At 39.1% G+C, this 26,441-nt stretch overlaps 1 protein-coding gene across 2 annotated transcripts in view; it reads left to right on the top strand.

Annotated features, from left to right (window-relative positions):
• Nucleotides 1-908: 908 nt before the first annotated feature.
• vtg3 (vitellogenin 3, phosvitinless) overlaps nt 909-26,441 on the top strand; it is a 50,555-nt gene continuing 25,022 nt past the window's right edge. Inside the window, exons 1-11 of one of the 2 annotated variants that reach the window (XM_061883978.1) lie at nt 909-1,038; nt 16,143-16,299; nt 16,366-16,386; nt 16,458-16,609; nt 17,941-18,192; nt 18,271-18,432; nt 20,765-20,913; nt 20,985-21,135; nt 21,284-21,441; nt 25,749-25,914; nt 25,994-26,119. In XM_061883978.1, coding sequence (XP_061739962.1) covers nt 16,260-16,299; nt 16,366-16,386; nt 16,458-16,609; nt 17,941-18,192; nt 18,271-18,432; nt 20,765-20,913; nt 20,985-21,135; nt 21,284-21,441; nt 25,749-25,914; nt 25,994-26,119 — 1,377 coding nt within the window. In that variant the 5' untranslated portion in view covers nt 909-1,038; nt 16,143-16,259. The remainder of the gene's footprint in view (nt 1,039-16,142; nt 16,300-16,365; nt 16,387-16,457; nt 16,610-17,940; nt 18,193-18,270; nt 18,433-20,764; nt 20,914-20,984; nt 21,136-21,283; nt 21,442-25,748; nt 25,915-25,993; nt 26,120-26,441) is intronic. The other variant, XM_061883979.1, reaches the window with a different exon arrangement.

The raw sequence follows: 26,441 nt of genomic DNA, 5'->3' as shown, positions 1-26,441 counted from the left end.
GCTTTAGTTTGGTATTATTATTTGTATTATTAATAATAATATATAAAAAAAAGAATATTTGCTTTAAAGAAGCAAGTCATGAGCATCATGTTGTGCTTTTCTTCTGCTTCCTGCTGACAAAGCACAAAGTCAATGTTCCAAAGTGCCAACAAAAGATCGATAAGTAAAAATAATATCAATGAAATGAAAATCAATGCTGACTTCCTTTTTGTCTTATTGTTCAACAACTTCATCACATGTTTACCACTCATCTTGGACCTAAGTTGATCTCGAGATTATTGTGATAAAAGTAAACGGTAAAAAAAATACATAATTACTTTTTTAACACTTTAATGAGTAGGACACTTTTGGATCCTCAATTATTTTAGTGTGATTTGTTTTAAAGGGTCATTGCTCAAAAAACAATAATGAATTAAATCCAAAATTAAGGCTCCAATTAATATATAATCTCAAATATTCCACCTAAAAAATGTTATCGGGTGAAAATATGGCATATTTTGCTTTTTTAATCATTTTTTTCCTAATGTTGATCTGGAGATTTAAAACTTGAATAATAATGGAAATAATAATACTGAATAATGACACATTTTTAATATTTTTTTTGACCAAAACCCTTTGGGGTCCCCGGGATCATGACTGAGTGGAAGCCTGAGTGTATATTTTTCATACATATATTGTATTGGTTTTTGAAATAAAAATTATGGAAATGGCCCCCACTTGCAGTGGAAAAAGTTTGGACACCCCTGTTTTAGAAGGTTTTTAAAAACTACAAAATAAAAAAATACAACAATAATAATAATGATTAGAGAATATTTATATATGTTAATTTTATTTTTTTTTTTAAATAAAGAAAAAAAAAATTCTGCACATGCGCAAATGAGTGTTGATTGAGGTCCCGCCCTGTTATTGTTGACGAGCGGCCCTTTTGAAAGTGATCCAGTATCGATATGACGAAGATATTGGGACTAAAGACGATGGGACACACTACTGGAAAAAAGGAAGATGGGACACAGGTGTTGTGATGTTGAACACGCACAGGTGAGCAGGAAATGTTTCCTTTCAAGAGTTTGCTCCTCTTTGTGCTATTTCCCGCCTCCCACAATGCGACGTTGTTGCTGTCTATCCTTGTGTTCTTTATGGCCACAAAGTTTGTTTCATGTCTTTAAAGTCACCATCCTCGCCTCCATGGCAGCGAATCGACTTTATTTCGTCCAACTGTTGTTATTATTCATGGCGGACGAGGAACTAAAGCAGGTGGGGGAAACCGGAAGTGACGACATCCGCTAGTTTAGCGCCATTTGTAAAGAAAACGATACGACTTAAAATGTTTTTTAGTTTATTTTAACACACTAACCTAAGGCCGGCGGGACAAATGTGGCCTGAGGTCGTCTTAAAACGTATGTTTAGTGTTTTATCCAACTTTTATTGTGAAAGTTACCGTTCCGGTTTTGCGTGTATTAACTAATTTAGTGTTTTTCAACCTTTTTTGAGCCAAGGCACATTTTTTTCATTAAAAAAATTCTGAGGCACACCACAAGCAGTAAACATAAAAAAAATGAAACTTGACAACTGACTGTAAAAACTCATTCTTGCAATATGACTTTAAAGCATAAGTAAGCATGCATGACTATAGCTCTTGTCTCAAAGTAGGTGTACTGTCACCACTTGTCACATCACCCCCTGACTTATTTGGAGTTTTTTCTGCTGTTTTCCTGTGTCTAGTGTTTTACTTCTTGTCTTGTGCTCCTATTTTGGTGGCCTTTCCTGTCGCAGTTTTGTGTCTTCCTTAGAGCGCTATTCCCTGCATTTGTTTTGTAAAAACAAATGGAGACTATTGAAGTTGTTGCTGTCCTTCTTTGTTGATTGTCATGTACTTTGTGGACGCTGTCTCTGCTCCACACTCCTGTAAGTTTTTGCTGTCGTCCAGCATTCTGTTTTTGTTTCCTTTGTGTCATGGTCTGTGGTCTAGATCATGTTTTGTTTAGTTATGTTCTGTTAGTTCTGGACTCCTTTAGTTCCTGTTTGTGCATCTCCCTGAGTTTGTTTCATTTGCCATGGTTGCTAATTATGTTCACCTGCCTCTGATTAGTGTTCGGCCGCTCACCTGCTACCCGAGCACTAATCAAAGGCATTATTTAAGCCTGCCATTGCTGGTCAGGCATCATTGTTTCATGCAATGCCTCTGTTCATTCTGCTCGTTCCATGCCTTGCCAAGTAAGTTTTTGTTTGTTCATGCTACAGTTTGTAAGTTTTTCTCGTCCATGGTTTACGCTAAGCTTTAGTTTAGCTTCGAGTGCGATCAGGCACGTTGTTCTGTGGGCTCGCTTTCTGTTTTGAACTCCTTTGATTTCATCAGGAATAAATCATGTTTTTACCTTCAAGCCGTGTCCATTATAGTCCGATTGCATCTTGGGAGAACAATCCTCGCAGCAAGCTACGACACTTTGCAGCCAGTTCAGTTTTAATTTGGTTCTGCATAGCCATCCCTAAGCTTCAATGCCTTTTCTTAGCAGCACTTGTCTTCTTTTTACTTTAGTTTTAAGCGTTCGATACCTTTTTTTTTCACCTCCCGCTGTCATCTGCATATTGTGATCACGACAACAAAGGATGTTCCTGCTGCCACCTACTGATATGCAAGAGTATTACACGGTTACTCTGCCGAGTTCTAGACAGCACCGACATTCAACAACGGCACATTATTTGCGGATTATAATTACTGGTTTGCAAAAAATATTTTTAACCCCATTAGGTGAAATGACAATCTCCCACAGCACACCAGACTGCATCTCACGGCACACTAGTGTGCCGCAGCACAGTGGTTGAAAAACACTGAACTAACTTATTCAAGCCTTTAAAAATGTGCGCATACTAACTTTATAAATACAAATTACTTAAAGAGCACAATTCGCACTTGAGACCATTTAAAGTGCTTTTCAGAAAAGTACAAGACAAACATTTAAACGTAAAACAGATGATCATATTTTAAATTAAAATCAAGTAAAATCAACATAAAAACGTCAAGATACATATTTGAAGCAATAAAGTATCGCCAGCGTTTATTGGTGTTTGACCATTAAAGTTGAATTTATAGCTGTTAATTAATTATGACTTCATGTGACCATTTTAGTCACGTGTTTATTTAACATTTAAATTAATTGGGCTTCACGGTGGAAGAGTGGTTAGTGCGTCTGCCTCACAATACGAAGGTCCTGAGTAGTTAGGGTTCAATCCCGGGCTCGGGATCTTCCTGTGTGGAGTTTGCATGTCCTCCCCGTGACTATTTGGGTTCTAATCCGGCTTCCTCCCACCTCCAAAGACATGCACCTGGGGATAGGCCCCTCCCACCTCCAAAGACATGCACCTGGGGATAGGACCCTCCCACCTCTAAAGACATACACCTGGGGATAGGTTGATTGGCAACACTAAATGGTCCCTGGTGTGTGAATGTTGTCTGTGTTGGCCCTGTGATGAGGTGGCGACTTGTCCAGGGTGTACGCCGCCTTCCGCCCGATTGTAGCTGATAGGCACCAGCGCCCCTGCAACCCGAAAGGGAATAAGCGACAGGAAATAGATTTCTGAAGTGTTCCTGAGCCCATGTGGTGATATCCTTTAGAGATTGATGTCGGTTTTCTATACAGTGCCGTCTGAGGGATGGAAGGTCACGGTCATTCAATGTTGGTTTCCGGCCATGCCGCTTACGTGGAGTGATTTCTCCAGATTCTGTGAACCTTTTGATGATATTATGGAGCGTAGATGTTGAAATCCCTAAATTTCTTGCAATGTCACTTTGAGAAAGGTTGTTCTTAAACTGTTTGACTATTTGCTCACGCAGTTGTGGACAAAGGGGTGTACCTCGCCCCATCCTTTCTTGTGAAAGACTGGGAAGCTGTTTTTATAGCCAATGATGGCACCCACCTGTTCCCAATTAGCCTGCACACCTGTAAGAGTTTGATGAGCATTCGTCAACTTTATCAGTATTCATTTCCACCTTTCCCAACTTATTTCACATGTTATGGCATCAAATAATCAAGTTAATGATTATTTGCACAAAAAAAAAATGTTTATGAGTTTGAACATGAAATATGTTGTCTTTGTAGCATATTCAACTGAATATGGCTTGAAAAGGATTTGCAAATCATTGTATTCTGTTTATATTTACATCTAACACCATTTCCCAACTCATATGGAAACAGGGTTTGTAAATATAAAATGTTTTGCCACATTTGTGGCGAAACCTTTTACACGGGCAAACTCATCCATTCCGGTTCAAACCAGCGGGGCACTGGGAGCGAGGCGGGTGAAGTGCCTTGCCCAAGGGCACAACATAGGGTGGCATTTGCTGTTTTAGTATTGTTTAGTCTTCCATGTGTGTGTGAATGGGTGAATGTGGAAATAGTGTCAAAGCACTTTGTGAGTACCTTGAAGGTAGAAAAGTGCTGTTCAAGTATAACCCATTTACTATTTACCATTTAATTTAGGAGCACCATAACGCAGACTTTTCATGTTTAGGTCCAAATGTTAAATCTGAGGAATTAAAAGCCTACTGATACCGACCACGCAGTCTGATAGTTTATATATCTAAACTGTTTTAGTTTACTAAATTGCAATTTTAAATTTCGCACGGAGGTATCATGCTAAAACATCTCAATATGATGAGGCGTGACGTCACGCATTGTAGAGGAGATCTTGTTCAAGCATCGTTCACAGCTTAAGTCGTCTCTTTTCATCGCATAATTCCACAGTATTCTGGACTTCTGTCCTGCTGAATCTTTTGCAATTTGTTCTATGAATAATGGAGACATCAAAGAAGAAAGCTGTAGGTGGGAAGCGGTGTAATGCAGCCGCCTTTAGCAACAAAAACACAGCCGATGTTTCATTGTTTACATTCCCAAAAGATGACGGTGAAGCTTTACTATGGAACAGAGAAGTCAACCGAACACAGTTGGATTGGACCACACACACAAAGTACAGTGTATTATGCAGCCATCATTTCGAAAGAGTGTTTCGAAAAGGGTCTCTTGCGAAGGGCATAGATGGGCATCGCCACCACCCGTCGACTGGTGCTGAAGAAAGGTGCGGGGCCGATCTTCAGGTTGTACAGGTACGACCATATTATCTCACTAAAACACTAGTAACAAAATAAGCAGATAAGGGATTTTCCAGAATTATCCTAGTAAATTTGTCTAATAACATCTGAATCGCTCCCACTGTAGCCTTTTTTCCCCCCAGTCCTTCACTCACTTTACTCATCCACAAATCTTTCATCCTCGCTCAAATTAATGGGGAAATCGTCGCTTTCTCGGTCCGAATCGCTCTAGCTGCTGGTGGCCATGAGTGTAAACAGTGTTCAGATGTGAGGAGCTCCACAACCCGTGACATCACGCACACATCGTCTGCTACTTCCGGTACAGGCAAGGCTTTTTTATCAGCACCAAAAGTTGCAAACTTTATCGTGGATGTTCTCTACTAAATCCTTTCAGCAAAAATATGGCAATATCGGGAAATGATGAAGTATGACACATAGAATGGAGCTGCTATCCCCGTTTAAATAAGAACATCTCATTTCAGTAGGCCTTTAACGCAATTGGGAGGGAAAATGTTAGCTGCTGAAAAGTCCAACATGTGCCGACGGAGCTGCTTGGTGTTGCCCAGGTCCACACCCGGGCTCACTCCAGCACCAGCACCAACACACTGACGGCGATGCACACCAGGAGCAGGGCGGAGGCGGCTGGAGGGCGGGGGCCGGAGCACTTGATGGGGAGCACGTTGCAGTAGTTGGTGCTGCAGCAGACCTTGGTCAACTCAGCATAATGACCGATGGTGGCAGAAGGTTTGCAGGGTGTTGCGTCCGTGGCGGCCGTGATATCCAAGCAGTTCTGGGTGAAGTTTCCATTGGCCACTGGTATCAATAAAAAGGTTGTTATCAGTATCAGATTGATATTAGTCAAATTATATTCTGTTATTCCGTACTATTCAATGAGGACAAAATATGCCAATCGTGTAAAAATGACAAATCGGCAAATTAAGAGCGAGTGCTATTAACTATTTTCAAATGTTAGCTGGTATTTACATAAGTTAGCCTAGCACGATTGTCGAGCTAATCACCTTTGACGCTCACACTTGCAATCTTGAGAATTATTTCATGCGTCACATTGATAAGACTAGAATAGAATAGAAAGTAGTTTATTGATACCTGGGGGGAATTCAGCTCCACCGTTTCAGCACAATACACACTTAGGTATTTTTTTTTTACATGTGAATGATATAAATATAAATACATTCTATTATACAACATTATTCACATGTGAATAATATAAATACATTCTATTATACAGCATGTGAATAATATAAATAGTCTATTATACAGCATTATTCACATGTGAATAATATAAATACAGTCTATTATACAGCATTATTCACATGTGAATAATATAAATACAGTGTATTATACAGCATTATTCACATGTGAATAATAGTCTATTATACAGCATTACTCACATGTGAATAATATAAATACAGTGTATGTTAAAGCATTATTCACATGTGAATAATATAGTCTATTATACAGCATTATTCACATGTGAATAATATAAATACAGTCCATTATACAGCATTATTCACCTGTGAATAATATAAATACGGTCTATTATACAGCATTATTCACATGTGAATAATAGTCTATTATACAGCATTATTCACATGTGAATAATATAAATACAGTCTATTATACAGCATTATTCACATGTGAATAATATAAATACAGTCTATTATACAGCATTATTCACATGTGAATAATATAGTCTATTATACAGCATTATTCACATGTGAATAATATAAATACAGTCTATTATACAGCATTATTCACATGTGAATAATATAAATACAGTCTATTATACAGCATTATTCACATGTGAATAACATAAATACAGTCCATTATACAGCATTATTCACATGTGAATAATATAGTCTATTATACAGCATTACTCACATGTGAATAATATAAATACAGTCCATTATACAGCATTATTCACGTGTGAATAATATAAATTCAGTCTATTATACAGCATTATTCACATGTGAATAATATAAATACAGTCTATTATACAGCATTATTCACATGTGAATAATATAAATACAGTCTATTATACAGCATTATTCACATGTGAATAATATAAATACAGTCTATTATACAGCATTATTCACATGTGAATAATATAAATACAGTCTATTATACAGCATTATTCACATGTGAATAATATAAATACAGTCTATTATACAGCATTATTCACATGTGAATAACATAAATACAGTCCATTATACAGCATTATTCACATGTGAATAATATAGTCTATTATACAGCATTACTCACATGTGAATAATATAAATACAGTGTATGTTAAAGCATTATTCACATGTGAATAATATAGTCTATTATACAGCATTATTCACATGTGAATAATATAAATACAGTCCATTATACAGCATTATTCACGTGTGAATAATATAAATTCAGTCTATTATACAGCATTATTCACATGTGAATAATATAAATACAGTCTATTATACAGCATTATTCACATGTGAATAATATAAATACAGTCTATTTTACAGCATTATTCACATGTGAATAATATAAATACAGTCCATTATACAGCATTATTCACTTGTGAATAATATAGTCTATTATACAGACAACGTCCTCCTGACTCACACTTGGCCATGGCGCAGACAAACTTGATGTCGTCCCCGACACACGGCGCCTTAGTGCAGTTGACGTCGGTGTCGTGGATATCTTGGTCGCACACATGGCACGACAGGCCCACTGCCAACAGGGGAAAAGGTGCAAAAAGTGTTTTTACCTGTAGTGTCTTGATGTATATAAAAGTACACCTGCACACATTTCTTCTCGTTATCCCATTGGTCTGAGTTTTTCCTTGCCCTGATGTGGTATCTGAGCCGAGAATGTTGTGGTGGCTTGTGCAGCCCTTTGAGACACCGGTGATTTAGGGCTATATAAGTAAACTTTGATTGATTGATGGCACACAGAAATATTTAAAGTAAACAAAGCAGGTTGTCGCTTTCTGCACATTATTAATTTCAGCTTGATTTAAAAAAATTATAAAAGTCCCTTCATGTGTCACGTGCGCCAAGAGAAATATTTTATATTTGTGACGTTTGCAACCTGCACTCTTGACACTTTAATCATTTGAATACCGTATTTCCTTGAATTGCCGCAGGTTATATAGTACGCGCCTGCCTTGAATTGCTGTCGGGTCAAACTCGCTCCCCAAAATAATTAGCGCATGCTTAGCATTACCGTCGGGTCAAACTTGTGACGTCACGAGTGACACTTCACCTGTCATCATTTTCAAAATGGAGGAGGCTGATTTCAATACCCGTAATTTCAAATCGCATAAAGGGAAGAAGAGTAAGAGCTATTCGGTAAGATTTAAGGTCCAAGCTTACATCACACTCAAATTTGTACTGCATGCCTTTGGTAAGTGCCGGAGTGAGAAGAGGTTTTGAAATAATTAGCGCCGCGGCGGCAATTCAACAAAATACGGTAGTTGGTTTTAAGATCGTTTATCTGGTATATTTTTCTATGCTACCTTTTTAAGGGCAAAAAAAAAGGTTGTATTTTCCAACTGTTTTTTCAACAGGGCTTGTTTGTAAGTGCGATGACGTCACACATCATCTAACTACAAATCCGAAACTTTTTTTTTTTTTATGGAAAATGGAAATATTACATTTGCTGTTAAGTTTTGAAGATGGAAATAAATCCGTTTCAAAAGTGTGAAAAATAAAAACAGGACAGGTTAACAAAAAAAGAGGCAGAATAATAAAACGAGAGAACGTATTAATGACGTCATATACGGGTTAAACACGTGTCATGAATGTGAAAAAACCAACATTGCTGCAAAGTCCCTTCACGCGCACGTAAGTCTGCGTGTGCGCGCGCACGTGCGCCAAGAGACAACGTTTTTATTTGTGACGTTTGCAAAACTTTTGCCTTAAAATAAACTTCCAACCTGCTGCCTGCACTCTTGACACTTTTATCATCTGAATAGTTGGTTTTAAGATCTTTTTTATCCGATATTTTTCTACGCTACCTTTTATATATATTAAAACAAAATCTTACTGGTTTTTCAACAGTGCTTGTTTGTAAGGGCGATGACGTCACACATCATCAACCTACCAATTCGAAAATTTTGGTTTATGGAAAATGGAAATATTACATTGGCTGTTAAGCTTTGAAGATGGAAATAAATCCGTTTCAAAAGTGAGAAAAATAAAAACAGGACAGGTGAGGCAGAATAATAATAAAAAAGAGAAAGTATTAAATGACGTCATATAGTTTAAAAACGTGTCATGAATGTGAATAAAATCAACATTGCTGTGTTTGTAAAAATGATTTAAAAATGATAAAAAGTCCCTTCACGCGCACGTGCGCCAAGAGACAACTTTTTAGTTTGTGACGTTTGCAAAACTTTGGACTTTGAACGCATCTTAAAACACTTTTAAACCTGCACTCTTGACACATTTATCATTTGAATAATTGGTTTTAAGATCTTTAATCTCATATTTTTGAAATAATAATAAAAAGGTTCTATTTTCCCACCGTTTTTTTTAACAGCGCTTGTGTAGAAGTGCGATGACGTCACACATCAAAGTACGAATCCGAAACGTTTTTTTATAGAAAATGGAAATATTACATTTGTTGTTTAGCTTTGAAGATGGACATAAACCCGTTTCAAAAGAGCAGACTTGGATCTTATTGGACAAAAAGTCAGATTGTGAAAGTTATTTGCAATATCGCGAATCTCGAACAATATCACGATTTTCTCACCGGCACCAGTGACGCCGATGGCCAAGAGCAGCAGGATCGTTGGCTTCATGGCGGCGACAAAAGATCGAGCGATCGATCAAACAAAATGTCGGTCTAACGAGCGATGTCCAACAAAAACATCCATCGTTTTCCTGCAAGGACGCATTTTTAAGAAGCGCGGCTCGTGACGTCACGCACCTTGAAGTCCAGAAGGCGCGTCACTGTGGTGATGGACGTGTCGCGCGCTTTAAAACGCGTGCCCGAGACGTCAGCAATAAACTATTTCTTAAAACACATTTCTTATCTTTTTTTCATATTCTATTTATTCACTCTCTCTTTTTACCATCAAATATAAAATTACGTTCGTTTTAAAGATCGAACATATCGAAATATTCTATATATTTTACAGCATGTGCAAAATAAACTAATCCAAATCTAAATAAGAAATGATGAATAATAATAAAACAATTGTAAACAGTTTCATCAACAAAACGAATCTATTAAAGATATATATTATCAAACAATATAATATGCATGGACACTTGACTAAGTAACATGTATTTAAAGTAAAATAATGGCGTGCACAAATGTTATACAACATAATAATAATTACAATAAATTAACAAGTCGAAACACAGTCTGCTCTTAAGTTCTATATTTATTTTGAATACAACCAGTCGTCAAGCACAACAATAAAACAAACTATAAAAAATTACAACTAAAGATAATTGATGTATATAATAATGAATTGCTAAATACAGATGTCAATGGTTTTGTTCCACAGTCAGTTTTTCCCCATAAATCCAACATACATTTTCCTGTGTTTACTGACTTTCTCTTTTTACCATCAAATATATAATTACGTTCGTTTTAAAGATCGAACATATCGAAATATTCTATATATTTTACAGCATGTGCAAAATAAACTAGTCCATATCTAAATAAGAAATGATGAATAATAACAAGAAATTGTCAACAGTGTCATTAACAAAACGAATCTACGAAAGACATATATTATTAAACAATATAATACAATATGCATGGAGACTTGAATAAGTAATATTTATTTAAAGTAAAATAATGCTGTGCTCATGTGTGTACAAAATAATAATAAATACAATAAATGAACAAATCAGCACACAGTCTGCTCTTAAGTTGTATATTTAGTTTTTATACACCAGTCATCAAGCACAACAATAAAACCAACTATAAAAATGTACAATTAAATAAATTATAATGTATATAATAATTAATTGCTAAATACAGATGATGTATATTGTTTTCTTCCAGTCAATGTTTTTTTGATGTCCTCTCAAATGTAAACTGATTGCTGACAATCTGATGGCTTGTGGAACTATTGAAATCAGTGTTGAAAGATCCAAAAACATATTAACTACTTGTATTTATAAAACTCCTGGAACATGCATTGATCAATTTGATAAGAAAATGTTCGAGTTATATGAAAAACATAATGGTAAGATGGTCTTGATTTGTGGTGACTTTAACATTGATTTGATGAAATATAATGATCACATGAAAACCACTGATTTTCTTCATCTTATGTTTAGCTTGACTTTCTTTCCACTAATTGTGAAACCTAGCAGAATAAAAAGGACAGCTTGACACTAATTGATAATATTTTTATAAATGTATTTGATGGGAAGAGACAAAGTGGAGTCATAGTGACTGATGTAAGTCATCACTTGCCAGTTTTTACAGTCATCCAAATGAACAACGAGCCAAACTTACAAATAAATCATTTTGTTAGAAGAAATCACCAGAAGCAGTTAATGCATTCAAGGCTGATCTTTTAAATCAAGATTGGCAAAATGTTTTTGTGCAGGATACTAATGAAGCATACGACACATTCCTGGATATATTTCTGACACTTTATGACCATCATTGTCCATTGAGAGAATATGAGCAAAATACTAAAACGAGGGAAAAACCATGGGGGTTTAGTAAAAGCCTGTAAAAAAAAAAAAAAAGGCTTTACAAGGAATTTTTAAGAATCGAACAAAGGAAAATGAGGACAAATATAAAACGTATAAAAACAGATTGACATGTATCATGAGCTGCAACAAAAAAACTATTACGAAAAATTCCTGCATAAACATAAAAATAATATCGTTGAAACCTGGCATGTGCTTAATACTATGATTAAAAAATGTGTTATATGTTCCTGTATTTTTATGGCAAAAACACATAATATGCCATTTTTTTCCCCCACAAAAAACTCATCAAAGTCCCACAAAAAAAAATCTAAGTGTAATATTTTATGCAAAGTAATTGGAGCCTCATACATGTACTGTATATGTCAATAATGATTTTAATTCATGGTTATTTTTAGAACTATGAAAGTTTATATATATATATATATATATATATATATATATATATATATATATATATATATAATATAAAATAAATAGTGATATTTTATCTTAACTTTTATGAGTAGAGGACCATTTGAGGCGAGACCTTTTAATTTTGTTTAAACTGTTTTGGCTCAAAAACAATAAAAAAAACTAACAAAATAAATGTTATGAAATATTTTGTTTTATTTATCTTTGTATTTATTCATTTATTTATATTTTTCATAACATATATATTTTTTTAAACAAAAAAACAAAGTGGAATAAAAGAGCAAACATGTAAAGATAAAATGTTAATTGTTGTTTTGAGGCACACATCTGGGGAAAACTACAGAACAGTTGTTATTTTCCAATAAAGACTTCTTTACAGTAAATAAAAATATTTAAAAATATAATAATGTTCGTTTGTTAAATTTGATTATTAACCATATTTTTATTGTACAAATGTGGTGCTTATATTACTTATATTTAAAATATACATTAATATATATATATTAGTTTTACTATATTTACTTGTATTTTACGTATATTATTAATTATAATTATTCATCAATTTTAGTGTGTATGAATTGAAATACGACTTAGTTGCTGGCTGCACATTGTTTATGTTGTGCCGCTAGATGGCAGCACTCTACTAATTATTATAATTCTGTACTACAACAACAATATTCTCTCTTCATTTGTTTAAGCTGATAGGCTTGAATAAAGTTGCACAAACTAATACAACAAAATCGAATTATATTTTTTATTAGTTTAGTTTGTATATATATATGTATATAAAATATAATCAGTGACGTGCGGTGAACATAACACCAGGTGAGGCATACATACTTTTTTTTTCTTCTTTTTTTTTCCAACTTAAATTCATATGTGCAGCTGTAGTCATTGTTGATATAAGTTGCACATTAGAGTCACATGAAAAAAAGGTAGTTATTCGCTTTAATAAAAACGTTATCATAATGATATTATGATATGATAAATGGGTCCAAAAAGTATTTAATAAAGTTGTTATTAAATACTTTTTGGTTCCATTTGCTTTAAACAAAATAAATCAAGTATTGTGAGTGTATCTTACCTTTCTGTATTTGTATGTGAAGCAGCAATAGTTATCCTCCATGAAAACATACTTTGTATGATCGCATTCATTTTGTCTTAAAGTCCAGTTTAGAGAAGGATTTCATCTTGGATACAGTAAATGAATTTGTCAATATGGAGGATATCCTCCATATTGACAAATTCATTTAATTCAATTTTGTTCCAAAATAATTTAACAATATTTTTGCATCTGACAAAAAACACTCACAAAAATACAGTTTGAAAAAAAAAAAAGAAAAGAAAAAAATGCTGGCTTCTGCTGGAGAGACCTGTGTCTGCTAGTTGAGCGCCCCCACTTCTCTCAGTGGGAATGGTAAACATGGTAAATGGTTGTACGTGTATAGCGCTTTTCTACCCCTTTTAAGGAGCCCAAAGCACTTTGACACTACTTCCACATTCACACATTCACACACACATTCACACACTGATGGCGGGAGCTGCCATGCCAGGCGCTAACCAGCACCCATCAGGAGCAAGGGTGAAGTGTCTTGCCCAAGGACACAATGGACGTGACTAGGATGGTAGACGGTGGGGATTGAACCGGTAACCCTCAGATTGCTGGCACGGCCACTCTCCCAACTTCGCCACGCCGTCCCCCAGTGTGGCGAGTCAAAGTACTGCTGAGGCATTGAATGCAAGTTGACAATATATCGCCCCCTACCTTGAGGCAAAGGTACTTGCTGCCTCAAGACCTTTTCCCCGTGGCAACAAGCATGCGCCCCATCGCACGCACACGGATAATACACAGTGTGTAGCCGTGGAGGCACCGCCTGTGTCTGCCTCACTTCTCATCTGCTGCATTGTTTTGATCAGGAAACATAAAATTTCCGCGATTTTGACCATGAAAATGATCAAAATATACAGGAACTACACCAAAATCACATAGAAAGCATAAACCAAAAGAGAAACATTAAAACATATTTTATTTTATTACTTTGTTTTGAACATCTCAGGGTTAAGCCACCTGGTGGCAGGTGAGGCACTGCCTCACTTGCCTCCCCTGACAGCACATCACTGATATATATATATATATATATGTATATATATATATATTATACCGCCGCCTCTTTGAGCTGTAATTTGACCTCCTTAACATGCTTCAAAACTCACCAAATTTCAATCAATCAATCAATCAATGTTTATTCATATAGCCCTAAATCACAAATGTCTCAAAGGACTGTACAAACCAGTACGACTACAACATCCTCGGAAGAACCCACATAAGGGCAAGGAAAACTCACACCCAGTGGGACGCCAGTGACAATGATGACTATGAGAACCATGGAGAGGACCTCAAATGTGGGCAACCCCCCCTAGGGGACCGAATGCAATGGATGTGGAGCGGGTCTAACATGATACTGTGAAAGGTCAATCCATAGTGGATCCAACACAGCCGCCAGAGTTCAGTTCAAAGCGGATCCAAGACAGCAGCGAGAGTCCCGTCCACAAGAAACCATCCCAAGCGGAGTCGGATCAGCAGCGTAGAGATGTCCCAAACCGATACACAAGCGAGCGGTCCATCCTGGGTCCCGACGAGCGGTCCATCCTGGGTCCCGACTCTGAACAGCCAGCACTTCATCCATGGCCATCGGACCGGACCCCCTCCCTGGGACAGAGGAGATATAGAAAAGAAGCGGCAGATCAACTGGTCTAAAAAGGAGGTCTATTTAAAGGCTAGAGTATACAAATGAGTTTTAAGGTGAGACTTAAATGCTTCTACTGAGTTAGCATCTCGAACTGTTACCGGGAGGGCATTCCAGAGTACTGGAGCCCGAACGGAAAATTTGACACACACATCAGGACCGGCGAGAATTGCGATCTAATCAAAAAAACAAAATCCAAAAATCAAAATTGCTTTCTAGCGCCCCCTAGGAAGGAAACACAGACACAACTGTCTCTAACTTCCAGTAGGAACGCCGTACAAACATGAAACAAAAACCACTACGTGGGTCTCAGTTAGACCTATATTTTATACACTCTTACCTTCCAGCTAAAATCAACAGGAAGTTGGCTAAAATTATTTTGCTTTTTTTCAAACATCTCCTATGAGGCCGTTTGTCGTTTCGGCTTCAAATAAGCAAGACAAGGGAGACTGAACCCTTCTAAATAAAAGTTGATGAAATAGTTTTAATTAATGCTACGGTTTTGATTTGATCAGCCTTCAAAGAACCGTGCGCTGAAAACCATTTCAAAGATGGCCGCCGTGCGCAGACACAGTGAGGGAGACATTTTTTTTTCTTTTTTTCCCCTAGCGTCTGCTGCTGTTGCGCACGCACCAACATTCGTGAGGGAGGGGCTGTGATGGTCTATACCAAGATGGCTGCCAGGTGCCGTAGCTAAGCCGCTATGTTTTAAAGTTGTCCTTTGCCTGCAGTCCTTTGAGACATTTGTGATTTGGGGCTATATAAATAAACATTGATTGATTGAAAAACAACAGTTCGACATTCTTTATTTTGGGTACTTACATATGGTGCCTGACTCTTGTGGCGTTTTAAGGCCATCTGCACTTTTTATGCTACGGTAAAGACAATGAATGGTCCAGTTTTGATTTTATCCAGGCTTGGGTCGCGGGGGCAGCAGCCAAAGCAGTCCCGTCCATCGCTGCCTGCAGCTTTAATTTTTTCTTATTGTTGCTTTTTATAACTATTCCGATTGTTGTATTTTCAATATTTTTTTCATTTATACCCCCATTATTTACTTTTTACTTTTTAAATTCCATCTCAATTCTGTACACTGCTGCTGCAATTTTCATTTTCCTGAGGGAAGTCTCCTGAAGGAATCAATAACTACCTCTCCACATTAGTGTGTGTACACAGTATTTAGTGCATGTATTCCCGTGCCAGCAGTATCAGTGTGTGCTGTGTCGCGGTGACAATGTCAGCCTTGAGGTCAGGTGACCCTCAGCAGAGGTCAAAGAAGACATAAAAGAGGAGGCGAAAGAGAAGCATTTGTGTGCATTGAAGATGAGGAGACTCCTGCTCTGCTGCCTGGTGGCTCTGACCAGTAAGTCTGAGAGAACATTTCTACTTGCATGAAGTTACTTTCTAACGGCGTGTGTGTTGTTTGCAGCGTGTCAAAGTGTCCGCTACGGTAAGTACACCCGCAAACAAACACTCCACCACAACACGGGCTTCTCTAAAGCACCGTTCCCCGGCTTGCAGAGTTCAGCCTGAACCCCAAGAAAACCTACGAGTATCGCTACGAAGGACTGCTGAATGTCGGCCTGGGCATGTCCAACCTGGCAGAGGCTGGCGCCAAGGTCACCTGCAAGGTCAAGATTATGGGCGGGACTTCTCAGAACTTCCTTCTGCAGGTCAGCTAAGACAAACAGCTTTAAAAATGTCATGTTCAGGCGTCTGTGTCCGGGTGGACTACAACTTGTAAGATTTTGCTCTCTTCTCAAAAATACATTTTTTTCATTTTGATCAATTCATTTAATTTCATTTGCAATACTTAGCAATGACAAATGAAATAACTTGAACCATTGCACTATAGATACATAAATGTCAAATAAATAAATACACCGGAACTACAATAAATAATTAAATATACACTAAAACATTTTACACATCCACAGCAACCTGGGTTACCGTGCATGAATGATTATATATGCAGTACATAAATATGAACTATAATAAACAAATACATATTCAGTAAATAAACCTGAATGACAATAAATAGTTATACAAATAGTAAATAAACCTGAACCACAATAAGTGATTAGATGTACAATAAATACATCAACATGTTACAGTATAATTTACTCTATTTTCAATATGTATTTTATTTTATATATATATATATATATATATATATATATATATATATATATATATATGTATATATATATATATATATATATATATATATATATACATATACAGTATGTGTGTGTATGTATATATATATATATATATATATATACATACGTACGTACGTGTGTGTGTGTGTGTGTATGTATGTGTGTATGTATGTGTGTGTATATATATATATATATATATATTTGTATATCTTTATATATATGTGTACACGATTTAGGGGAAAAAACAAAATGATGTGTTGGTGCACTTTAAATGATCTGGCAGGCTGCATAAAATGATGTGGTGTGCCACTTTAAAATGTCGTGGCGGCTACAATCAAATGATATGGTGGACCACAAAAAATGATATGGTGGACCACAGTAAATGATGTGTTAGACCACAATAAAATGGTGTGGCGAGCCACAATAAAATGGTGTGGCGGGCCGCAATAATATGATGTGGTGGGCTACTTTAAAATGATGGAACAGGCCAAGATTAAACGATGTGGCAAGCCAGATTTGGCCCTCGGGCCCTAAGGTTGTTACCTTTGTTGTAGAAGAAACCTTGTCTCTATTGGAAGCAGACTTCATCAGTTCATGCTCCCAGACGAGATAGGACAGCACTGGTCAGGTAGGACAGACCGGCCGTCTTCTCCTATCCAAAGTCCTGGGAGTAGTGATCAGAGAAGACAGGTGGAAGACTCCAGACGTTTGCTAGTCATGTTCATAATAATCCATCAGTTGCGTAAAGTCTTGATTGGTGACCAGACTTTTCATTCTCACCCTCAGCTTGATTCATCTCCATGTTTCTCCTTTAAGAGGGTCTGCTCTTTTCTGGTTCCAAGGTTTCAGATTTGTCCTTTGAGGAGTTCAACGGCTTCCCGGGGCAGAACACCTTCACCGTCTCCCCCAAGCTGACTCGCCGCATCTCTGCCCAGCTGGTCAAACCCTTCATGTTCGACTTCGCCAACGGCCACGTGGGCAACATCCACGCCTCGGCCGAGATCTCCGACACCGTGGTCAACATGGTCCGAGGGATCCTCAGCTTCTTCCACGTCAGCGTGAAGACCACGCAGAGCGTGTACGAGCTGGACGAGGTGACCAGACACTCGCCTTGTCGGCGTGAGTCACAAACCGTGTTGCTAAAAAAACCCAACGCATTTTTGGTTTGATAGATCGGCATTCACGGCATGTGCCAGAGCAACTACGCTATCCGGCAGAACCGCACCACCCAGGACATGACCGTCACCCAGGTTGTGGACGTCACCAACTGCAGGGACAAGGCCGCCATCTACAGAGGAATGGCCACCGCCGTGCTGGACGACATTTCCAAACAGGTCCGCTCAAACACGACTCTTAAAGTATTCGCTGACTTGCGTGAACGTTGACATCCGACCGTTAAAGAACAGTCAATGGTGGTCAGCAAACCTAGCAGAGAATATTCCATTGCATACTTCGTGAAAACCAACGTCTTCAGCAGTGGACGTATGTGGTCTTTTGTTTGTGTGCCTCCACCCACAGAGAGAAGTGGGGCCTTGTCGCTTATATGTGGTGTGCGACTATGTGTGGAAATTAACTGAGTGTTACCAGTGGCTGCAGGATTAGGTCTCTGCGTTTTGCAGATGATGTGGTCCTGATGGCTTCATCTGGCCAGGATCTTCAGCTCTCACTGGATCGATTCGCAGCCCAGTGTGAAGCAACTGGGATGAGAATCAGCACCTCCAAGTCCGAGTCCATGGTTCTCGCCCGGGGAAAGGGTGGAGTACCATCTCCGGATTGGGGAGGAGATCTTGCCCCAAGTGGAGGATAGATAGATAGATAGATAAAACTTTATTGATTCCTTCAGGATAGTTCTGACAGGAAAATTAAAATTCCAGCAGCAGTGTACAGAGTTGAGATCAATTTAAATAAAAATAAAAAGTAAATAATGAGGGTTTAAATGGAAACAAAATAGAGAAATATTACAATAAGAATAAAAACTAAAAAGCAACAATGGAAATACAAATATAACAGTAAAATAAGAATATAACAAGACAAAGTAGGCAGTAGTGACCATGTTATGAAAACGTATTGCACTGTTATTGTTTTGCATCCCCTGTCATCCTAGTACCCCCCGCCCCCCGTCCCAGAGAGGAGTTGTACAGTCTAATGGCGTGTGGGACAAAGGAGTTCTTGAGTCTATTAGTCCTGCACTTGGGATGAAGCAGTCTAGAACTGAACAGGCTCCTCTGGCTGCTGATAACACTATGCAGAGGGTGACTGGCATCATCCAGGATGCTCACTAGTTTGTCAACAGTCCTCTTCTCTGCCACCCTCACCACTGAGTCCACTTTCATTCCCATTGTAGAACCGGCCCGCCTGATCAGTTCCTCAAGTCTGGAGCTGTCCTTCTTAGATGTACTGCCCCCCCAGCACACTAGCATGTAGAACAGAACACTGGCGACCACAGACTGGTAGTACATCCACAGGAGTTTTTTTTACAAATGTTGAAGGAGTGCAGTCTCCTGAGGAAGTACAGCCACTCTGTCCTTTATTGTACTGGTGGTCCGTGTTAACAGTCCAGTCCAGCTTATTGTCCACCCAAACCCCGAGGAGTTCAAGTACCTAGGAGTCTTGTTCACGAGTGAGGGAAGAGTGGCTTGTGAGATCGACAGGCGGATCGGTGCGGCGTCTTCAGTAATGCGGACGCTGTATCGATCCGTTGTGGTGAAGAAGAAGCTGAGCCAGAAGGCAAAGCTCTCAATTTACCGGTCGATCTTCATTCCCATCCTCACATTGAGAGGATCCAGATGAGGTGGTTCGGGCATCTGGTCAGGATTCCACCCGAACGCCTCCCTAAGGAGGTCTTTAGGGCAAGTCTGACCGGCAGGAGGGTACGGAGAAGACCCAGGACATGTTGGGAAGACTGTCTCTCCCGGCTGGCCTGGGAACGCCTCGGGATCCCCCGGGAGGAGCTGGGGAGAGGGAAGTCTGGGCTTCTCTGCTTGGGCTACCTCGGATAAGCGTAAGAAAATGAATGGATGTCTGGTGTTACCGATAGTTTCTACAGGGTGTTTCCAGAACAGTGGGTGTCAGGTACATACGCAGAAGGAGATTGTTACAACAAAGTTCTAAAGCCTAGTGATATATCACATGTATCAGATTGTAAGTGTTTTTTTTGTTTTTTACCCTTCATGTTCATATTTTTCTGTTTGTTGCATTTTTGTTGCGTTTCGCTTGATTGTAAAATATGTCAATCTGTTGTCAATATTCAGTGTTTTATCCTTCATAGTTAATATTGTAAATCCCACATGCTTTATTCTGTCATTCAGTAACAACATTTCAATTCCATTCTGTTTTTTAAGGCGGTCGTAAAGCTTTTAGCATTCAATCAGATATTATTGGGAGGTTTTGTGTTAGTGTTAATAAAATCAGATACACCGGCCCCCAGACACATTTTTGTCCTCTAAATTTGGCCCCCCAGTCAAAATAATTGCCCAGGCCTGTTTTACGGCGTAGGAATAATCCCTTCACAGTTTCTCATGGGCCATGTGTTTAGTGTCTGTCATTAAAACTGCAAATGTCGTGGTCAAAGTCCCTAGGGGGAGTACGTTGAAGTACAATCCTCGTTTTTGGCCCAAACATGGCCGACGGTTAGGTTTCCAGCTCATGTGTTGTCTTCCTGGGCAGAGAGGGGAGTCAGTGGTCTCCACCATGAAGTACGTGTACACCATCAAGCCCACCACGGAAGGGGGTCTCATTTCCAGGGCGCACTGCTTGGAGCAGCAACACTTCAGTCCTTTCAACGTGAAAGGCGGAAGCTTCCAGATGCAAGCAACGTAAGACTTGAAGACGCCGCAGAGTCTCCTCGCACGCGTTCTGTTTTCCATGGCATGTGTTGTTGGCGCAGGAAGGAACTGGTGCTGCTGGATGTGACGGACACGCTCTCAGCTGTCACCTTCACTGCCATGGAAGACCGAGGAAATATTGTTTACAAGTTTAGTGACGCCACCGCACAGCTTCCCATCGTCATGCAGAACTTGGATGGCCCACTAGCAAAGGTAATCATCCAGTTATGGAATACGTGTGTGTATGTGTATATATATATATCTGTATATGTATATGTGTGTATATGTATACAGTATGTGTGTATATATATACATATGTATACATATATGTCATCGTCAGTAATTGAACTTCCTTCCGCAGGCCGTGGAGCTGATCAAACGTTTGGCCGAAGTCAACCTCTACCAAATCGACAGCTCGACATCTGAGGACACGATCAAGTTGTACCAGCTCCTGCGCTTGGTGCCCTACGAGGGACTGGAAGTCATGTGGAAGCAGTTAGCCGGGGACGAGGAGCACAGGTGGAACATCAAGAGACCATTATTCAACTTGTACAATGACCAGTGATGGGCAGTAACTCTTTACATGCAGCTAAGCTACGTAGCCTAAATACATTTCCCCAGTAGCTTGTGGAGAAAATCCAAGACCTGGTTGAACGAGACCATCCATACATCCGCCGAAAACCCTTGATGATTGGTTGGTCTTCATATGCTGAGTCACAATTGGCTAAGGTTAGGGCAGAACATTATGGACTGGCCAATCAGAGGCAAGATAAGGCGGGTCATCCAAACCCCCAATAATGCTTGTCCTTGGCATATTTAGACAAGTGTAGAGAAAACAAAACCTTACTTTTTAGTTGTTTACTCTGTAGACCAACATCACAAGTGCTCTCTTCATCTAACACAAATGTAGGAACACAGATTAAGTGACTTCATGAAAGGTTTTACTGCACATAACCATTAGCAGCTGTTCCCAAACTACACCCACATTTTTTTGTCCACATATAGATGGATGCTGTTTTTTACTGGAGGTAGAGAACATGAATGACACAATAGGGGTGGGCCAAAGACAAGGCAAGCTAAATAAATACATACCCCTAGAGGTAGTTGTAGCTAAAGTAGTCATATTTGTACAGTGACATGAACATTGATATCATACATGTGGACCATAGATGGAAATGTTGGTAAATGCAGCTTTGACTACTTTTACTTGCTAGTTTGCTACAATTAATGGAGAGCAACTTGTAGCTTAGCTCACTACATTTTCCCAAGTCGCTTGCCCATCACTGACAATTACATGTCCTTTTTTGTTTTTGTTTGTTTAATTCCATGTCAAAATGACAAGGTGGGCTAATTCATAGACATCTTCTAAGCCTGAGGTGCCCATTACGTCGATCGCGAGCTACCGGTCGATCGCGGAGGGTGTGTTAGTCGATAGCCAGCAAGGTATTTAAAAAAATAGACCTAAAAATTAGCAATCATCAATCTTCACCAAGACGTCACTTTTGTCACTTGATTGACATTTATGACACCTGAGGGTCTTGTGAGATGACACTGGCTGCTGCCACATCATTATTAAGGAAAAGTGATAGACAGGAAGGCCAGAAACACTTTTTATTTCAACACATTCGCGCCGTACCTGCCGTCAAAACTCTAAAGACCGACTGCACAGTTCCTATCTTCACAATAAAAGTGCTGCTTCCTCTTGCCTGCGCTAACAAAATAATCCATCCATCCATCCATCATCTTCCGCTTATCCGAGGTCGGGTTGCGGGGGCAGCAGCCTAAGCAGGGAAACCCAGACTTCCCTTTCCCCAACCACTTCGTTTAGCTCTTCCCGGGGGATCCCGAGGCGTTCCCAGGCCAGCCGGGAGACATAGTCTTCCCAACGTTTCCTGGGTCTTCCCCGTGGCCTCCTACCAGCTGGACGTGCCCTAAACACCTCCCTAGGGAGGCGTTCGGGTGGCATCCTGACCAGATGCCCGAACCACCTCATCTGGCTCCTCTCGATGTGAAGGAGCAGCGGCTTTACTTTGAGTTCCTCCCGGATGGCAGAGCTTCTCACCCTATCTCTAAGGGAGAGACCTGGAAACTCATTTGGGCCGCTTGTACCCGTGATCTTATCCTTTCGCTCATGACCATAGGTGAGGATTGGAACGTAGATCGACCGGTAAATTGAGAGCTTTGCCTTCCGGCTAACAAAATAAGAGTCTCAGAAAGCTGGCGTGCACAAGCTAGCAAGCTACGGAGCTAATGGATTTCTTGTAAAGTGCATAAAAAGGAGTATAGAAGCTGGACAAATAAGATGCCAAAAAGCAACCACTTTCATGTGGTATTGGACAGAAAGCACTTTTGTTCTCCTCCGTTTGAAAATGCCGACGTTATCCACACTTCTGTCGGATTCCAATCAATGCAAGTCATCCGAATCAGGTAATACTCCAACTTATATTCTTGTCTTCATTAAAGAAATTACTCTATATGTGTTAAACATTATTGAATTATCATTAAAAACCTTTAAATATGTTAACAAAAAAAGTTTATTCTGCCTTGACACTTTGTATTGATATTCTATTACATTCTTCCCTTAAATGATCATGTTTACACTGATTGTTTTGTATGTATTTTTTATGTATGTCACTTTGGATAAAAGCGTCTGCCAAATACTTCAACATAAACTTATATATAAACACCCGCAAGTCTTTATATCAGCTAAAACCACCAATCTGATTCACTGGATTCAAAATAAAACCAAATTATGTTTTAGCCAACAATGTTAGTATTTGAATATTGTTACTTGAAGACTTATTCCTGGTTACAATTATACTGTTAAGAAAGTATTTTATTCTACTTTGCCTAAAATGAGAATGCATCATAATCAGTGGCGGCTGGTGAATTTTGTATTAAGTGGGGCTGAAAAGCCCTGTGGGGGGGGGGGGGGGGGGGGGTCATCCTCCCCCAGAAGATTGCTTTGTGATTTTCACATACAAATCAAGCATTCTGGTGCATTCTGACAAAATAATGAAGACAAAATAGAACATTTCATAGGTTTGCAGAGAACTATATACAATATGCACACTGAAGACATGATGCCACCCCAGGTTTGCAGAGAACTATCATAATATAGTAATATTCTTTTCACAAAATACAACCAATAGTACGTTAATGTTAAATCTTACTCGTGAAAAGTAATCTCCCGATTACTATTTTCAACAGTCCGCTTATTTGAGCAGGAAAACACTGAACATCATCTTTGTTTTCTACCTGTCAACTGTCAGTTTAGCATCTTTTTTTTTCTACCTGTCAACTGTCAGTTTAGCATCTTTGTTTTCTACCTGTCGACTGTCAGTTTAGCATCTGTTTTCTACCTGTCAACTGTCAGTTTAGCATATTTCTTTTGTACCTGTCAACTGTCAGTTTAGCATCTTTCTTTTCTACCTGTCAACTGTCAGTTTAGCATCTTTCTTTTCTACCTGTCAACTGTCAGTTTAGCATCTTTGCTTTCTACCTGTCAACTGTCAGTTTAGCATCTTTCTTTTCTACCTGTCAACTGTCAGTTTAGCATCTTTGTTTTCTACCTGTCAACTGTCAGTTTAGCATCTTTGTTTTCTACCTGTCGACTGTCAGTTTAGCATCTGTTTTCTACCTGTCAACTGTCAGTTTAGCATATTTCTTTTGTACCTGTCAACTGTCAGTTTAGCATCTTTCTTTTCTACCTGTCAACTGTCAGTTTAGCATATTTCTTTTGTACCTGTCAACTGTCAGTTTAGCATCTTTGCTTTCTACCTGTCAACTGTCAGTTTAGCATCTTTCTTTTCTACCTGTCAACTGTCAGTTTAGCATATTTCTTTTGTACCTGTCAACTGTCAGTTTAGCATCTTTCTTTTCTACCTGTCGACCGTCAGTTTAGCATCTTTGTTTTCTACCTGTCGACCGTCAGTTTAGCATCTTTCTTTTGTACCTGTCGACCGTCAGTATAGCATCTTTATTTTCTACCTGTGGACTGTCAGTTTAGCATCTTTGTTTTCTACCTGTCAACTGTCAGTTTAGCATCTTTGTTTTCTACCTGTCGACTGTCAGTTTAGCATCTTTGTTTTCTACCTGTGGACTGTCAGTTTAGCATCTTTGTTTTCTACCTGTCGACTGTCAGTTTAGCATCTTTGTTTTTTACCTGTGGACTGTCAGTTTAGCATCTTTGTTTTCTACCTGTCGACTGTCAGTTTAGCATCTTTGTTTTCTACCTGTGGACTGTCAGTTTAGCATCTTTGTTTTCTACCTGTCGACTGTCAGTTTAGCATCTTTGTTTTTTACCTGTCGACTGGCAGACCCCGGAAGGGAATAAGCGGTAGGAAATGGATGGATGGATGGACTGTCAGTTTAGCATCTTTGTTTTCTACCTGTGGACTGTCAGTTTAGCATCTTTGTTTTCTACCTGTGGACTGTCAGTTTAGCATCTTTTGTTTTCTACCTGTCAACTGTCACTTTAGGCTGCTCGCCGGGTCCTCTGCACCACTTCAAGATGGCGGCCCAATTTCTCGCGTCACAGCAGCCAATGCTGCGTCTTCTTCTAATATGTGTGTGGGCTAATAATTGGCAGGCCTGCAGTTAATGCGCTTTACAAATCTGAGCCTCTTCAACGGATTGAGTAATTATAGATAATCCTCCTTGGTATTCAAATGGCACTGATTCAAGATGTCTTATCATGCGGGCTATGATTGCAGAACAGCGTTTCATACGACTTCTGACCTCCTCCTCTCAAAGATCGCCTAATTTAATTACTTGAAGGCTAATCTTGGACAATAAGATTAATGTCTGTCCCTGGCTCCTACTAGACGATGGTTCCTGGACACGGTGGTGGAAGTCAGCGATGGCAGAATCCTCAAGTTCCTGCAGACCAGGTTCCAAGCTGGAGACTTGTCGTCTTCCGAAGCCATGCAGACGCTCCTTTTGGCCTTCAACCACCTCCAAGCACTCCCGGAACTGCTGGACGTGGCCAAGGTGAGCGGCGGGGACAGGTCTGGTTAAAAAAAAAAAAAGTGCCACCCAGGGTTTGAGGGGGGATTGCTTTTCTTCTCAGACGTTCCTGAGCGCCCCCTTCAGCAAGAGCAACGTGCAGGTGTGGCACACGGCGGCGCTGGCTTACGGCTCGCTGGTGTACAAGCACTGCGCTTACTACACACCTTGTCCCCTGGCCGCTGTTCAGGTAGGCAGCTCACCTTTCAAATGTTTTTGTGTGGGAACTATTTTCGGGGTGGGGGGGTTGTGGTCAATCATCCACAATCTTTATTTAGGACAAGAACACAAGTTTTCTTTATGCGTTCTAACTTGTAAATAAACGCTAGCAAGAGTCAGCTAACAGTGGACGTAATAGACGTTGCTTTATTTCGCTTGTAAAGTGCTCGTAAAAACATCTAAATACCTCCATCAAGGTTTTACTATATACTGTACATACTATAAGTATTTGTGGTATCTAGTAACATTCATAGTTACATGTTACATATACACACACTGTAGGTATATATGTA

The sequence above is a fragment of the Nerophis ophidion genome, linkage group LG22, assembly GCF_033978795.1.
Source record: "Nerophis ophidion isolate RoL-2023_Sa linkage group LG22, RoL_Noph_v1.0, whole genome shotgun sequence".
Lineage (NCBI taxonomy): Eukaryota > Metazoa > Chordata > Actinopteri > Syngnathiformes > Syngnathidae > Nerophis > Nerophis ophidion.
The sequence above is the reverse complement of the archived record's forward strand: the minus strand, read 5'-3'. Positions and strand labels throughout refer to the sequence as shown.